Source organism: Ovis canadensis, chromosome 3, assembly GCF_042477335.2.
Source record: "Ovis canadensis isolate MfBH-ARS-UI-01 breed Bighorn chromosome 3, ARS-UI_OviCan_v2, whole genome shotgun sequence".
Lineage (NCBI taxonomy): Eukaryota > Metazoa > Chordata > Mammalia > Artiodactyla > Bovidae > Ovis > Ovis canadensis.
In genome coordinates, this window is record NC_091247.1 from 194,087,921 (window position 1) to 194,105,712 (window position 17,792).

The 17,792-nt window shown below is 41.9% G+C and overlaps 1 protein-coding gene across 1 annotated transcript in view; it reads left to right on the top strand.

The window, feature by feature from the left end:
- The window catches only part of TM7SF3 (transmembrane 7 superfamily member 3), a 42,391-nt gene that overhangs the window by 11,924 nt on the left and 12,675 nt on the right, over window positions 1–17,792 (top strand). The window contains exons 2-6 of the mRNA XM_069585519.1: window positions 9–163; window positions 4,136–4,286; window positions 7,932–8,052; window positions 8,983–9,154; window positions 15,553–15,730. Coding sequence (XP_069441620.1) covers window positions 9–163; window positions 4,136–4,286; window positions 7,932–8,052; window positions 8,983–9,154; window positions 15,553–15,730 — 777 coding nt within the window. The remainder of the gene's footprint in view (window positions 1–8; window positions 164–4,135; window positions 4,287–7,931; window positions 8,053–8,982; window positions 9,155–15,552; window positions 15,731–17,792) is intronic.

The window sequence follows — 17,792 nt, forward strand, 5'->3', positions numbered from 1 at the left end:
CCTTGTAGGTCTTCTGGAATTTTCTGTGGGGAAATTTAGATACCTGGAGCTCAAGAAGCCCTTTCCAGAGGAAGCTATTTTGCGTCATATTTCCAGCAATGTCACTTTTGTTATTTTCCAAATACACTCACAGTATCAGAATACAACAATTTCTTTTTCTGAGGTAAGTACAAAGAATTACTTCCATAAAAGCCATTTCCACAGTTTGGTATTTAGTGTGAGCATTAGAAATTAATGCCTCTTGGAGGTGGGAGGGGGGTTCACGTTTGGGAACGCATGTAAGAATTAAAGATTTTAAAATTAAAAAAAAAAAAAAAGAAAAAATACACGAACCCCAGTCTTCATTGTAGCACTATTTACAATGGCCACAATATGGGAGCAACCAAAATGTCCATCTACAGATGAGTGAATAAAAAAGTTGTGGTACATAAAAAAAAAAAAAAAGAAATTAATGCCTCTTTATGTGTTAAACTTTTAAAAGATCAAGATTGAGCCCTGTCAAGTTAGTAATTTAGGCTGGCTAGGAAGTGAATATTTCAGGCCTTTCTTGAATGGTGACCTTTGACCTAAAAGAGGGGTGATGCTGCTGAGTTTGGCGGGGGTGGCTTGTACCAAATGTCTCCTGCCTACAGTTAAGCTTTCCCCATATTTCCCACCTTTTCTTTTTCTTAACCCTACTGGGTCCTCAGTGATTTTTTACCTGAGAATACATTTTAATGGATTTCTGTGGTCTTTTAGCCATTTAGCCTTAAAGTTTACTAAGACACCTAATAGGATCAGCTTTATTCTTTAGAGTTTCATTGAAAGAAAAGAATCCTAACTCTTAGTTTAACCAGAGCAGTGCTGTGCTCCCAGCAGCATTTGGGACCCTCTTACAGAGGTCCTCACTAAACCCCCGAGCCTCAACCACATCTCTGGGAAGTTTTCAAATATCCTGAATCAGCTGAAGCCATTAAGGCTTTGCCATTTCTGCTACCCTTTACAGATCCACTTATTTTTGGTCCATGTGACCCCTTAGACTAATACATGAATTTCACTCTGTATGAAGTTGTGCTACATTTTTATCTGTCCTCAGCCTACCTCCTGGCTTCCCTTGTAGCTCAGAATCCCCATGGACAGAGGAGCCTGGCAGGCTACAGTCCATGGGGTCGCAAAGAATCTGACACGACTGAGAAACTCAGCACAGCACAAGCCTACCTTCTAATATTCTGGAATTTGCTAAACGAAGCTGTCTTCGTCCAGTCTCTATATATTTTCTGGACATTGGTCATTGTATCTTTCACACTAAGTGTTTTATAATTTTTGTTCCTGCCTTCCTGCCCCTACCACAAAAGTTTTGAAGATGTGTGTGTTTATGTGTGTGTGTGTAGTGGTTTGATAGACTAGACATGGGGGCTTTCCTGCTGGCTCTGTGGTAAAGAATCCTGCTAACGCAAGAGACGTGAGTTCAGTCCCTGATTCAGGAAGATCCCACACGCCATGGAGCACAACTAAGCCCGTGCGCCACAACTGTTGAGCCTGTGCTCTAGAGCCCGGGAGCCGCAGCTAGTGAGCCCATGTGCTGCCGCTGCTGCAGCCCGAGCACCCTGGAGCTGGTGCTCTGCCGCAAGAGAAGCCACCAGCACGAGACGCCTGTGCGCTGCAGCTAGAGAGTAGTCCCTGCTCGCCACAAGTAGAGAAAAGCCCGTGCAGCAGTGAAGACCCAGCACAGCCAAAAAGTAATAGACTAGAAGTGGAAGAGCTTGATCGAGGAAAAGAGGAAAGAATAAATTCTACTAGTTGAAGATATAATAGGGTATATGACCCATTCATTGTTTTTGCGGGAGTTCTTTGCAGCCAGAGCAGAAATCAAAGCATGTTGAAAGGAAAAAACATTCTCATTCTTCAGGGGGAAGCCACGTTTTTTTAATGGGACTAAATTCAAAGGGAAACTTTCTATTCAGGCACTTACCTAGGAGACACCGTAAAATGGCACATAGATGATTTCCTTCTTAATAACATCACAGCAAAGACAACGTTTGAAGGAAGAGACGGGATGGAGAAAAAACATGCAGTTGTATTTATTGCATGCCCAGTGTGTGCTAGGCCAGTGATCCTTGAGCTCCTGGGGCCAAAGACTTGGTGTCTGCTGAAATTGTGGACTCTCTACCTGGCAGAATGTATGACTACATCTGTATAATTTCATGGGGGTCTCTGGAAATGCATTGAGCCTCCTAGTGAGGACCCCTCGCATTTGATTTTCCATGTAGGTAATTTAATTCTTAGAACAGTTTGTCCAAGTAGTCCTAATGTTTGTCTCTACTTTTGAGGAAACGGAGGTTAGGTGAAGGGGTACCTGCGTGACTGATGTGACAAGAGTGGCCTGGATGAGCAGCATCTTGGGTCTCAGTTTTCATGCAGAAAGGATCTTAGTTATCCTTAAAGATAACCGTGTTCCTTTCCTGGGCTGCCTTTAGTTCTCGCTGTATTTATACTGCTGAGAAGATGACAACCAGAACGGTGCATAATTCTAGGAGGGAGCGGTCTGCATGAAGAGAGCTGTTTCTGTTGTAACTTCCTGACGACTTGTGGCATCTTGGAGTTTTGGGGTCATCTTGGCAGTGAGTTAGTTCTTTGAAACTTTTGACCCTTAAGTTCCTTGGTCATTCTCTCTTACGCTTGTCAAATTGAAACCCACGTGGCACTTTTTTCTTCCATTTCCTTCTTGTTCAGTTGCTCAGTCGTGTTTGACTCTTTGCAGCCCTCCAGGCTTCCCTGTCCTTCACTATCTGCCAAAGTTTGCTCAAACTCATGTCCATCGAGTAGGTGATGTCATCTAACCGTCTCATCCTCTGTTGCCCCCTTCTCCTCTTGCCCTCAATCTTTCCCAGCATCAGGGTCTTTTACTTAACTTTAAGGAAACACTCTGAATCTACTACCTCTCAACTTTAGTACTTTGTTATTCAAAAAGCTTTCCCAGCCGATGGAGGGAGGGGATGAGAGAGTATGGGGGTGTAAGGAAGAGTAAGAACAGGGCACAAAGAAGATGATCTCTGTGTTCACTGTCTTGGTCTTGGTGATGGTTTCCCAGGTGCCTGCATTTATCAAAACATATATTGGTATACTCTATGTGTAATTTATAATCTGTAAATTATAACTCTGTTTTTTAGAAAACTTTTCAAGGACCAAACTCTTTGGGGGCAGAGCTTCTATTTTTTATCTTGGTAGTGGTCAAGTTAATTTGTATATCAGGACCACAAATGGAGGCCACTCTAGTGACTTGGTCCACGTCACAAATCTAAGCCTAAGACTGCACTTACAGGGAATGCCTGTCAAGGAAACCTAACTTATACCGATCACAATCCTCCAGCTCAGCTTAGCCAGCTCACTTTACCCTAGAAAATAGGACTTGCTCGTCTTCTGACTAAATCCCAACCTCCTAACCGAGCATGCTCTTCTAATGCTCTAAAAAGCTAGTTCATGCCCTACATCCCTTGGGAAGCATGCGCCGCATCTAGTGAGGCACTGTCCTCCCCCAGTCCATCAGTGGTGTTCCGTTGAATAAAGGACATCAGACTTGTTACTAAATTCTTTTGTTTTTGTCATTTCTATGAAAGTCCTTAACCCAGTAGTCTTAGTACTTGAAATGCGTGCTAAGTCAATTCAGTCTTGTCTGACTCTTTGTGACCCCATGGACTGTACCCCGCTAGGCTCTTCTGTCTATGGAATTCTCCAGGCAAGAATACTAGAGTGGGTTGCCATCCCTTCCTCCAGGGGATCCTCCCGACCAGGGATCGAACCCCCATCTCTTATGTCTCCTACATTGGCAGGCAAGTTTTTACCACTAGCAACACCCACGAAGCCAAGTACTTGACATGGTAAATTCTAACTGAAGAGACTGAAAAGCTTGGGAATGTTATTGTGTATCTGCTATTCCTGGTCAAAGAGTGTATATTTTAAATAATTCCTCCATGTATATTTGTGGGCACATGCACATAGAGGTGAAAATAATTCTTTCATCATCTAAGGAAAGTCGTTTTTACTCCTTTTTGGTTTTGAGAAGCTTTGGAATAGGGCATGCACGCTACATTCACTCTGGCGTTGAAGCACTTTGTTCAACTGCTGATTCGCAATGACTCTTCTTTCCTCGTTGCAGACTCTCCTTCCTAATGCCTCGGTGACGGGCACTGACAAAGGACTGGTTTCCATTCTTAGACCAGAGCAGAGTATGTGCACTTGGCACTTGGAGACATTAGACCCTGAGCCTGTCCAAAATGTGGCCATTCCACTGTCCTACTCGGAAAGCGGTAACCTTTCTATCATCAACTCCTTATTACTGTCCAGAATGCAGGACTTGTGGGTGAGAATTTAGAGATAACTATAATCCTATTAAAAGTGTTTATTATAAGTATAGTTCTTCGAATTAGAAAGGTTTTAACAGCGGGGGAGTCAGAGAATTAGCATGATGAGTGAAAGCCCCGAAAGGGACTAGGATTAGAAGAACACATGTATTCATTTGGAAAACACTGAAGGAGCCCTTGGAGGAACTGTAACAGAAAGACATGTCAAGAGGAGAGGTTGATTCATGTTGATGTATGGCCAAGACCAGTGCAATTATCCTTTAATTGAAAATAAATAAATTTTTAAAAAGCAATTATCCTTCGATTAAAAATAAATAAAATTTTTAAAAAAAGACAAGACATGGTTCTCACACATTAGTTGATGGTTCTAGGTCAAGGAAGGTGTGGGAGAAGAATAGGGTATTTGGAGGATGGTGGACAGTGGGTGTGGCTGGAACCAGAGTGGGAAGGTCCTGGTATATAATGTGAGGTGTGCATTCTTTGCTGAGGCAGCATAGAGACTTTTGAAGCAGAGGAATGACCTGATGCCTTTCCTCTCTTAGAAGGTTAACCCTAGAAGCAATGTGGGGAGTGGATTGGAGGGGGCATAGCAGAGTCAAGACAACACAACTTTCAGGACTCAAAATGAGAAATGAAGATCTGAACAGAGGCCCTGAGAAAGCGGTGGAGAGGACAGGCTGGATTTGAGAAATTTGGAATATGGAATTACAAGATACAATGACCATTGGTTATGGATTGTTAAAAGTGGGGAGCACTGACTTCCCATTTGGCCAGCTGGGAGATGATCAGAATAGTGATCAGATGGGGTGTTTGTGGTGCTGGATGTTCTAGGTGGTTGGGGCGGGGTTAGATGGTGACTTCAGTTTGGCACATTGACTCTGAGACACTTGTAGGACATATGGATGGATGTGCATAGTAGGCAGCTGAAAATAAGGACCTAGGCTGGAGGAGTGGGGTTAGACATCCAACTGGACAGCTGAATAGCTGTTAGTAAAGTCATGGAAGTGAGTGAGGTCATCCAGGCATGAACTTAGAGATTTAGGGAGGAAAATTATAGCAAATAATTTCCTAGTGTGTTAAGTTCCTTTAATGATCCAGAGCCTGGTGGTCCGAAGTAGACGGTAAGAAAGTAAAAGAGAGAGAGAAAGAGGCTGATATTCCTGGGTTTACGCAGAAAACCAATAAAGCTCTTGGCATAGAGCTTGCATCACTCATGAAAGCACTGGGCGCCCTCTCGAGGGGGTGAAGGCACAGTGCTCCTTCTCGAAAGGGTCTTAGAAGCCCAGGCAGGAGAGTGAGCATGATGGGTTTCTACGCTCCAGAGAAGAGAGAGAGAGAGAGAGAGAGGGAGGGAGGGAGAGAAAGAAAGAAAGACACAGGGACCCAAGCTCTGATGGAACAAGGGTGTTTTGTTCAACATAGTGTGGGTATATATACTGTCTTACAAGGTAGCTATTTTCAGCAAAGATAAAAATCAAAAGTCCAAACTTACAAATTATCAAGGAAACGTCAGGTAATCCATATCAAAGAGAGAGCATTATAAATAATCACTTTTACCGCATGGTTCATAAAAAGGAACAGGGTGTAAATAGTTACTTATCACCATATGGAGCTAACAAAGGAAATGCATGCATTCCTCAGCCCCTGGAGCGGTTTGCCAACTCCTCTTAATTCCTGAATATTCAGGAATTAATAAGGGACAGCGGATTCATGACAGACCCCAAACAGCACACAGGAAGCCTCCTGTTAAATTGCTTCCTGACACTAGTGCCTGCCACAGTTTCTGGGGGATGCTAACTGCTGAAGAATAATTAGAAGGCTAAGGAGTAGACAGGACAGTGAGAAGAGAGACTGGACGCCCAGCATTGTAAGAAGTGGTAAATAGGACTTTGCAGAGAGGTCAAGATAGTGACTGAAAATGTCCCTATGGTGGCACAATCCAGAGTCAGTGGCGGCCTTTAATGAGAGTCATTTTAGTGACACCATGAGGATGAAAACCAGATCGTAGTGATTGAGGAGTGAAGCTGAGGGGAGGAGATTTACATTCTCTTGAAGTTCGGTGGTAAAGGGAAGGCGAGGTTGCAATAACTAGGAAAGGAGGTAGAATTCCAAAAAGTGATGGGAGTTGAAGAAAAACATATGTAGCCAAAGGGTAATTATTTGATTAAAAAAATGATAGATGTCAAGTTTTCATCAAGGTCAGTGTACAAAGAAAATTAATGAGCAGTGGAGTGTCAGTTACAGTACACATGCTTTTCTTGGGTGTGGTAAATGTTTGTAAATACAGGAAAAGAAGAGTGTGAAAGAAGAGTATAGGATTCTGAGGAGGAGTCCACTGGGAAGCAGTGCAGACTGGGTGTCTCCATTCTGGCGCTGCAGAATTCCAGCAGTTTATAGAAATTAAGAACCAGCTGTGGGAATGATTGAATGAGTTTATGAAGCTGAGATCTTAAAGTACTTTAAACTGGTTTACCTTCTTGTGTCTTAACTTCTCCTCTTGAGCCCACCATACACAGTTCTTTTCATGGAATTGAACTAATGTCAAGTGACGTCTTTAAATTTTGTCTTGGTTAAAGGTTATGAATAGGATTCCTAATAAGAGCTGTTTTAACCATATTATGAATGTAAATTAAATACCCCAAGGGGATTCCCAGGTGTTGTTAGTGGTAAAGAACCTGTTTACTAATGCAGGAGATCCCTGGGCTGGGAAGATCCCTTGAAAGAGGGCATGGCAACCCACTCCAGTATTCTTGCCTGGAGAATCCCATGAACAGAGGAGCCAGGTGGGCTATGGTCCACAGGGTCACAAAGAGTCAGACACAACTGAAGCGGCTTAGCACGCAGGCATGCAAATACCCCAGATTTATTTTGTGTTCAATTGTGCACATGCTGTGTCTAATACATGATCCTGGGGTTCTTGAGATCTTTTATTTTTTCCTCTTTTATGTATACACAAAGACTCTTCCAGCGAGGAGGATGAGAGATTGACACCATCTTTCTCCCTGTTGAAAGAGTTAAGTGAAAAGTGGACACCCTTTTTCTACTTACCAAGATCTAACGAAAACTTCTCAGAATCTAAAGAAAATGTGTTTAGGAAATGCACGTATTCAACAGTTGACATACAATTTCCAGGTGTTCACAGGGCTCCTGAAACCCATTTTTGGACCCCAGCTTCAGAATAGCTGTCTCTTCTGATGTTTTCAACTCTAGAGCAGAGGTTGGCAAACTGCAGAGCACAAGGCAAAGCCAGCTCATGGCCTGTTTTGTGCATAAGATCTTATTAAAACACAGACGTTCACTTACATATCATCTGTGGTTGCTTTCCTGCCACGGGGCAGGGTTGAGTAGCTGCCACAGAGACCAGAGAGTCTGAACAGCTTCTAAAACATTTACTATCTGGCCCTGTACAGAAAAGGTCTTCCACAGTCCATCACCTCATATAACTTTACCTTCAGTCCATGAGGTAGTACAAAGCCTGAAGCTCTCCACTGAACTTCTATGTTGGGTGTTCTTATAAGAGTGGGGTTCTGTTTTTCTGAGTGTGCTTTGACTATATAAGAATTCTAAGTAACTTCCTGGTTTCCTATCCAGATCCTATCCCTGGTGGCTGTAATTTGGAGTTTGATGTAGATATCGATCCAAACATTTACTTGGAGTATAATTTCTTTGAAACAACTATCAAATTTGCGCCAGCAAACCTAGGCTATGCGAGGTATGTCTGTCTCCCAACTCCCGAAACTCTTTTTAGGATAAGCATGACCCACTGTTGTGTAGACTGAGTAAATTCTCTCAAAATCCATAGTTCTCCTTAGCAGAGTTGAACTGCTTATTATTTTTCCAAATAGAAGTAATTTAAGCTTTGTTATTAATATGTAAAGTGTAATTTACAGTTAGTATTGTTTCCCTCCTTTCTTATGAAGAGCCAGATGTTGTCCTTATTAGGAGCTTAGAAGTACATCTTAGTTTTTGTAAAGACTTTTAAATATGGAAAGCATTTTGGGACTCCCCTGATGGTCCAGTGGCTAAGACTCCGTGCTCCTAATGCAGGAGGCCGGGGTTCGATCCCTGTTCAGGGAACTAGACCCACATGCCTCAACTATGAGTTCACATGCTACAACCAAATATCCCATGTGTGGCAACAAAAACCTGATGTAGCCAAATAAATAAATATTTTAAAAAAGAAAGCATTCTGTAGCTGTGAAACATTCCTATGTTTGTAAGGATTTTATCATTTTAATTAAAACTCTGCCCTAATTTCTACTTTAAGAGTAATGATAGGTAACATTTGAACACTCTCTGTGTATCATTCACAGTGCTACTGAATATGTTCTTTGTCATTTAATCCTTAGAATTTTATGAAGAAGGGGCTGTTGTTCTTATTTTACAGAGCAGTGCCCTAAGCGTTGTTGAGATCCAGTGACTTGCCCACATACACAGGGCCAACAAGTAGCTAAGCTGGCAGTGGACTCAGCCTGACTGATACTCACATCTGGTTAATTAATCATACCTACCGCTTCTCTTTCCTTAGTGATGCCAAACTGGGAATCGCTGTTGCAGAGTTGAAGTTTTGATTCCTTTTTACATTAGTAGATGAGATTTGTAGCATGAGAGATTAATGTTCAGCTTTGTTGGTTGATTTTAGAGGTGCAGATCCTCCATCATGTGACGTCAAGACGGGCCCGGACTCCAGGTGGAGGTTGCAGTATGATGTCTATCAGTATTTTCTGCCCGAGAACGACCTCACAGAAGAGGTGTTGCTGAGACATCTGCAGAGGATGGCTGAGGTGCCTCAGGTGCAGGCCAATGCTGTCAAGGTAAGTCTGATGCCTGTAATTCCTGTAGCCAGATTGTGACACCTTTGTAGAGCTGAGAAGGGGAGAAGCTACCAGGAGCTTATTATTACTATTTTTACTGTTTTCTTGGTCTTTCTGGGATTCTCATTTTATCCTCTTTGATTTCATTGTCATCTTGGGAGTCAATGCCAGTGACATCCCAGAGTAACATTGGCTTTTGAGGAGGTGCATGTAAATTTTGTTATGTTTTGTTGTAGCCCTGACTGTGGCTGGTGATCTTGAGCTATGGGTGGAAGTGGGTGGTCATTTTCTATGTACTCCCATAACTATTAGATATAAAAAGTTGGGAAATATGAAGTGTATAGTGTTTCGAGAAAAAGTAATGTGAAACTATTTAAAGATATATGCATTATCCTTACTATTTAAATGCAAGTACAAATTTGTAACTTGCAGCAAAAATTTTCTCTGAGCTTTTGAACCTCTGAAAACTCTTGCTATTCCTCAAGTGTGGGGGTACAGGCTGGCAGCACTGGCATCACATGGGAATTTGTTAGAGTCACAGACTCTTAGGTTCCACCCCAGACCTACAGAATCAGCGTCTGTATTTTACGATCCCCAGGTGATTCCTCTGCACATTAAAGTTTGAGACTCATACTCTCGATCATTTTTGTGGAGGGCAGGATTTTGCCTTTATGTCTTAAAAGGTACCTGATATCAGTCTGATAAACAAGGACATCTGTCAGTCTGGTAGTTGGTGAGGAGCATTTTTCCAGACTTATGATCTTCCCAGAAAGTTGCAGACTACCAGATTATATAGAAGGAAGCAATTGAAATAGGGCAGCTGTGGGCTTTCCCTGGTGATCCAGTGGCTTCTGATGCAGGGAATCTGGGTTTGATCCCTGGTCAGGGAACTAGATCCCATGTGCTGCAACTAAAGATTCCATGTGCCACAACAAAGAATGAAGATCCTGGATGTCGCAGCTAATACCAGGCACAGCCAACAATAATTAATTAAATTAAAAAATATTGTGATTATTCGCAAATTAGGAGCTCAATTTGAAAAGTGTGCCTTTGTACACAGGAAATTTCGAAGACCACTTTTATTTTCATGAAGAATATAAAACGTCACATAACAGAGTCTTTTTAGGTTCAGTTCAGTTCAGTTGCTCAGTCGTGTCCGACTCTTTGCGACCCATGAATCACAGCACGCCAGGCCTCCCTGTCCATCACCATCTCCCGGAGTTCACTCAGACTCACGTCCATCGAGTCTGTGATGCCATCCAGCCATCTCATCTTCTGTTGTCCCCTTCTCCTCCTGCCCCCAATCCCTCCCAGCATCAGAGCCTTTTCCAATGAGTCAACTCTTCGCATGAGGTGGCCAAAGTACTGGAGTCTCAGCTTTAGTATCATTCCTTCCAAAGAAATCCCAGGGCTGATCTCCTTCAGAATGGACTGGTTGGATCTCCTTGCAGTCCAAGGGACTCTCAAGAGTCTTCTCCAATACCACAGTTCAAAAGCATCAATTCTTTGGTGCTCAGCCTTCTTCACAGACCTGCCTCTTGAGAAATCTGTATGCAGGTCAGGAAGCAACAGTTAGAACTGAGCATGGAACAACAGACTGGTTCCAAATAGGAAAAGGAGTATGTCAAGGCTGTATATTGTCACCCTGCTTATTTAACTTATATGCAGAGTACATCCTGAGAAACGCTGGACTGGAAGAAACACAAGCTGGAGTCAAGATTGCTGGGAGAAATATCAATCACCTCAGATATGCAGATGACACCACCCTTATGGCAGAAAGTGAAGAGGAACTAAAAAGCCTCTTGATGAAAGTGAAAGAGGAGAGTGAAAAAGTTGGCTTAAAGCTCAACATTCAGAAAACGAAGATCATGGCATCCGGTCCCATCACTTCATGGGAAATAGATGGGGAAACAGTGGAAAGAGTGTCAGAGTTTATTTTTTGGGCTCCAAAATCACTGCAGATGGAGACTGCACCCATGAAATTAAAAGACGCTTACTCCTTGGAAGAAAAGTTATGACCAACCTAGATAGCATATTCAAAAGCAGAGACGTTACTTTGCCGAATAAGGTCCGTCTAGTCAAGGCTATGGTTTTTCCAGTAGTCATGTATGGATGTGACTTTTTTGGGGGGGTGGTGGGCTGTACTGCACAGCTTAGTGCAGTACTAAGTTCTTAGTTCCCCAACTGGGATTAAACCCAGACCCTTGTCAGTGATAACCCAGAGTCCTAACCACTGGACTGCCAGGGAATTCCCTAGGTTACTTTTTAACTTTTGGTTGAGAGTTAGAACATTGTGTGCCAGAATTCAAAGAAACACAAATTGAGGACATGACAAAAAGACTATGGAGCCTGTTTAAAGAGGCTCACACTGACCAACTCTGGGGCAATTCAGTCATCAAAAAGAACATGATCGATTAAGCCTTCAAAAAAGAAGAACATCTTTAGTCCATCCTGATACTAAAATAAAAAAAAGAAAAAGGAAAATTCCTCAGTTGCTACCTACCGTTGGAGCAACTTACATAAAATTACTCTGAAAATTGATAAAAGGGAAGGAATTTACTTTTAACAAAAGAAGGATGTGAGTTCACCCCCAGTTGATAAGAGAAGGCTCCCCTTCACTTTTTTAGTATTCATTCATTCATTTTGGCTGTGCTGGGCCTCTGTTGCTGCACGCAGGCGTTCTCTAGTTGCGGTGAGCGGAGGCCACTCTCTGGTTGCGGTGTGTGGGCCTCTCGTTGCCGTGTGTGGGCCTCTTGTTGCAGTGGTCTCTCTTGTTGTGGACCACAGGCTCTAGGATGCGTGAGCTCAGGAGTTGCAATTCACAGGTTCAGCTGCCCCGTGACATGTGGGATCTTCATGGACCAGGTATCAAATCACTGTCCTTTGCGTTGCAAGGTGAATTCTTAACCACCAGACCACCTGGGAAGCCTCAGAAAGCTCTTCTTTAAGAAGAATGCCAGCTAGTGACTGCATAAGAATAATAGAATTAGAAAATCACCATTTTATGACCCTCAGTGAAATAATTTAGACAAGGATCTCCAGGTAAAAGAGTGTTAGGGGGCAGGATAATCCCAAGATGCCTAAATAGCACCCTGAAGTTCATTCTAATTACAGAGGGAAAACTACTTTTAGAATGGAGTGATTCAACGGTCTGTACCTTATCTGTGTGATCAAAGTTAATTTTGCTGATGAACCTGCATTATGTGCTTAAAGCAATGTAGGCTGACTTTATCACCATCACTTATGGAATATTCTGGTGAAACAGGTTCAACTTGATTTCCTGTTTATAGGAGTTTCTGTTTACAAGAAATCCATGTGATGAAAGTACAAATTAGATACCCTGAGTACAATCTGATAAATTCAGATTGGAGAATAATCTGTAAAATAACTTCCTTCATCTTTGAAAGGTGGGAGAAAGGTGATTCCAGATTAGAGATTGGAGATAAACATATATGGAACTTGGTTGGATCTTGGTAAAGGGGGAGAAAAGCCATAAAAGACATTTGGGGAAATTTGAATATGGACTGTGTATTAGATAATAAGAAATTGTTAATTTTCTTAGGTGAGCTAAGGTATTGTGGGCACGTCAGAGGATATCCTTATACTTGTACTTGCTATTCAAAGTGTGGTGGGTGAATGCATAGCATTGCAACACCTGAGAATTTCTTAGAAAAGCAGAACCTTGGGTACTTCCTCTGACCAGCAGAGTCAGAATCTGCTGTGATTCATAGGCCATTAAATTTGAGAAGCACTGTGTTAGGACATGCACGCTGAAGTATTTAGAAGTGAAGTGTCGTGATACCTGTCACTTACTTAAAATATATATATATATGGGAGAGGAGGGAGAAAGAGGGAAGGACAGAAAAGCAAATGTGCTAAAATAACAACAACTGTTGAATCTAAGTGGTGGTATATAACTTATTCATTGTTATTCTTTTAACAGTTCTCAGGTTGAATGTCTCATAATAACAACTTGGAAGAGTAGAAGCTAATGTTAACTGCATTCTATTGGACTTGACTAGTCCTTTCCCCAGAAAACATTATTTTTGAAGGCTAAGCACTATATTTAAACAGTAGAAGTTTTCTAAGAAGCTTCTAATTATTCACTCCTAAAACTCTTAATATTTAGTTTTCTCTCTTCTATTAGTAGGAACCTATCTGTGTATGAGGGCTAAGTGGAGCTTTTGTTTTTATTACATGTATCCCCTATCTAAAAGAATGAAACTAGGACACCTCCTAACACCATACACAAAAATAAACTAAAAATGGATTAAAGACTTAAAGGTAAGGCCAGAAACTATAAAGCTCTTAGAGGAAAACATAGGCAGTACACTCCTTGACATAAATCAAAGCAAGATCCTCTGTGACTGACCTCCTAAAGTAATGGAAATAAAAAAAAATAAATAAACAAATGGGACCTCATTAAACCTAAAAGCTTTTGCAGAGCAAAGGAAACTATAAACAAGGTGAAAAGACAACCCTCAGAATGGGAGAAAATAATACCAAATGAAATAACTGACGAAGAATTAATCTTCAAAATAAGCAGCTCATGCAGCTCAATACCAGAAAAACAGACAACCCGATCAAAAAGAGAGCAGAAGAGCTAAACAGACATTTCTCAAAAGAGGACTTGCAGATGGCTAATAAACACAGGAAAACATGCTCAATATCTCTCACTATTAGAGAAATACAGATAAAAACTACTCATGAGATCTCATGGCCTGAATGGCCATCATCCAAAAATTAACAAATAATAAATGCTGGAGAGTGTGTGGAGAAAAGGGAACCCTTTTGCATTGTTTGTGGGAATGTAAATTGATATAGCTCAGCATATAACCCAACAATCCCACTACTGAGCATATACTCTGAGAAAACCAGAATTTAAAAAAAGACACATGTACCCCAGAGTTCATTGCAGCCCTATTTACAATAGCTAGGGCATGAGTCAGTGCTAATGAGGTGGATGAACACCTATTACACAGAGTGCAAGTCAGAAAGAGAAAAACAAATATTGTATATTAATGCGTAGATATGGAATCTAGAGAGATGGTACTGATGGACCTGTCTGCAGGGCAGCAGTGGAGATGCAGATATAGAAAACAGACTTGTAGACACAGTGGAGAAAGGAGAAGGTGGGACGACGAATTGACAGAGTAGCATTCAGACATATACATTACCATGTGTAAAAAAGATAGCTAGTGAGACTTGGCTGTGTGATGCAGGGAGCTCAACCCTGAACTCTGTGACAACCTAAAGGGCTGGGAGGTGGGAAGGAGTTTCAGGAGCGGGGGACCTGTGTATAACTATGGCTGATTCATGTTAATGTCTGGCAGGAACCATCATGGTATTGTAAAACAATTATCCTCCAATTAAAAATAAATACAATTTTTAAAAAGCAACCTTTAAAAGGGAATTGTTGAAGTGAAGGACTAGAAGATAACCCGGCTATATGTAATTTTTCTTATTTCAGAGCCTGTTAGACAAAGTAAGTGGGTGCTCACTGTGAGCTGTTAACCCCCATGACCTTTGCTGGTGCTGGCTCTCAGTGATCACTAGTGTGTTTTGGACCCTTACGCTGTGTGGAGTATTGACAGGAGACTCGTGAGCAGGATGTATAACGTTTCTGCCCTTATGTCTTTTATAGTCTAGCAGATGGGAAAAATTCTTTTACTTCGTCCTAACTAGCACATTTTACTTAATCATTATATCACATTTTACTTAAATTATTAACATATGCAAAGTCTTTCGATGTTTTGTGTAAGAGCTTGATCATGTCAGCACAAACAGACGTTATAGGGTAATCTTTCGACAAACCCAAATGAGTTGGCAAACTATTATATATAGGATGGATAGATAACAAATTGCTCTGTATAGCAAGTGCATGCCTGCTAAGTCTCTCCTTCAGTCTAGTCCAGCTCTGCAACCCTGTGGACTGCAGCTCGCCAGGCTCTTCTGTTCATGGGGATTCTCCAGGCAAGAATACTGGAGTGGGTTGCCATGGCCTCCTCCAGGGGATCTTCCTGACCCAGGAATCGAACCAGTATCTCTTAAGTCTCCTGCATTGGCAGGCGAGTTGTTTACCACTAGCACCACCCAAGGTATAGCACAGGGAACTATATTCAGTATCCTGTGATAAACCAGAGTAGAAAAGAATATGAAAAAAAATATGTGTGTATAACTGAGTGACTTTGCTCTATAGCAGAAATTAACACAACATGGTAAATCATCTGTACTTCAGTACATTAAAAAAAGTCAAATGGCCTGGTGTAGGTTTTAAACAAGAATGATGCTTTCGTATTACAATTTAATAGCACATGTAGCTGGGGTTATAATAGAAAAGCTTGTGGGGTTTGATTTTTTTAACTTAAACACTAATCATGCATTATTTTTGGCTTCAGGTGGTGACCCTAACAGCTGACGATAAGACAAGTGTTTCCTTCTCCTCTCTCCGGGGACAGGGTGTCATTTACAATGTCATTGTTCGGGATCCATTTCTAAACACGTCCACGGCTTACGTGCCCACTCACACGTACGCTTGCAGCTTTGAGGCAGAGGAGGGTAATTGTTCCTCCCTTGGTGAGTATGTAGATTTCAACTGTGAACTTTCTTCTTTGGCCTTGAAGAGCTTTATCAACTAGTAAAGAACTTCAGGATATTTACAAGTGCTTTTGTCTCTTTTATTCATTCATGCATTAAGCACATGCCTCCTGAGCACCTGTGTTACTCTGCTCTCTGTTCTAGGCACTGGCATAGAGGAGTGAATAAAATGGGCATAATACTTGCCTTCCTGGAGCCTGCATTTTAGTGGTGGGGGGAACGAGGCAGACAAAAGAGATGTGTAAAATACACAGTACCTAAGATAAGTGATGAGGGCTAAGGAGCAAGAATTAACCAGTGAGGAGATAACCAGTGAGGGCGAGAGAATTTGAGAAACTAGCTAGGGAAGTCCTTGCTGAACTGGTAGCATTAGGGTGGAGACCCATGGCAAGGCAAGGAGCCATGCCCGTGTCTGCGGTGGGGAGTGGGTTGCCAGGCCGAGGAGACAGCCAGCGCAGAGCCCTCAACTGGGAGCCTGCTGGTGTAGCTGCAGGAGCAGGCAGCCTTGGAGGTCCTCCTTTGAGCTACAGCTTTTATTCCGAGTGCAATGAAAAGGCATTGGAGGGCCTGAGCAAATAATACTATGATCGGTCTCATATTTTAATGGGATCACTCTGGTGCTTTTCTTGAGAAAAATCAGGGGCAAGAGCAGAAATAGGGGGATTGATGAGGAGGCAGTCATAGTGTCTAGGAGAGAGAGGACAGTGGCACTCGGGGTGTTGTAACATCATTGTGTGTGTGTGTATTTAGCATTTTATTCTGAAACAGTTCCACAGAAAAGATGTAAAAATAATTCAAAGAATTCTGTATAATCTTCACCAACATTCCTCAAATGTTAGTTAACATGTTTGCTGTTTGCTTTTCATTCTTTATCTAGACATACACACATATCTACATTTCTTCCCCCTGAAGCATTTGAGAGTAAGTTGCAGACATAAAGACCCTTTTGCCCTAAAATATTTCTGTTCATTTCCTTATATAGCCATAGTGACGATGTCAAATCACAAAATGAACACTGATATACTACTGTTACTTAATCTATAGATGTTATCAAATTTCATTGTTTGTTCCACTAATGTCCTTCATACCCAAAGGAAAAAATTTTTTTCTGGTCTGGGGTCCACTTCGGTATCACGTGGTGCTTTATCTTCTTCAATCGGGAATGATTTCTTAGTCTGTCTTTGTCTTTCAAAAAACTACCTTTTTGAAGCATACAAGTTAGTATTTATTTTGTAGAAAGTCCTCAGTTTGGGTTTATCTGACATTTCCTCCTAACTTCAGATGATGCGTTTTTGGCAGGAATACAAAAGAAGTGATGGAGTGTCATTCTCTGCAGACACCTGATGTCTGTTTGTTCCATTCCTGGTGGTCATAATCCTGAGTACTTGGTTAGGGGTGTCTGCCAGGTTTCTCCACTGACAAGTAACTATTTTTCCCTTTAAATATCTTTTGGAGAGATACTTTGAATACAGGCAAATATCCACTTCTCAAACTCTTCACTTGCTGGCTGGAGGATCCAGTGAACTTCCCTGAAATCCTTCCAGCGGGTTTGCCAAATGGCATTTTGCTCTATTTATCATTTCTTTCATGTTTATAGCTGTAGGAAAGGAGGGGGTCTCGGGACTGAGCTGATGGGCCAGCTAAGAAAGAGACTGGAAAAGGACCTTTGGATTTAGCAACAACTAGAAGCTACTGGTGTCCTTGGGAGCGTTTCAGAGGAGCCTGATTGGAGTATGTTCAAGAACAAATAGGAGGAAAGAAATTGGAAAAAGAGTGTGAAAAGCTCTTTCAAGGAGTTTTCTATAAAGAATAAAGTCTGTTGGTTGTGGGAATTGTCTGGTGGCCCAGTGGCTAGGACTCAGCCCTTTCACTGCCGTGGCCTGAGTTCAATCCCTGGTTGGGGAACTGAGATCCCACAAGCTGCACAGTGTGGCCAAAAAATAAATAAGTAAATAAAGCCTGTTGGTTGTGTTCAAGCAGGGATTAATTTTTGCTCTTCTCTGCTAGAGCTGTGTCCCACCCAGTCATCCAGTGCCACATG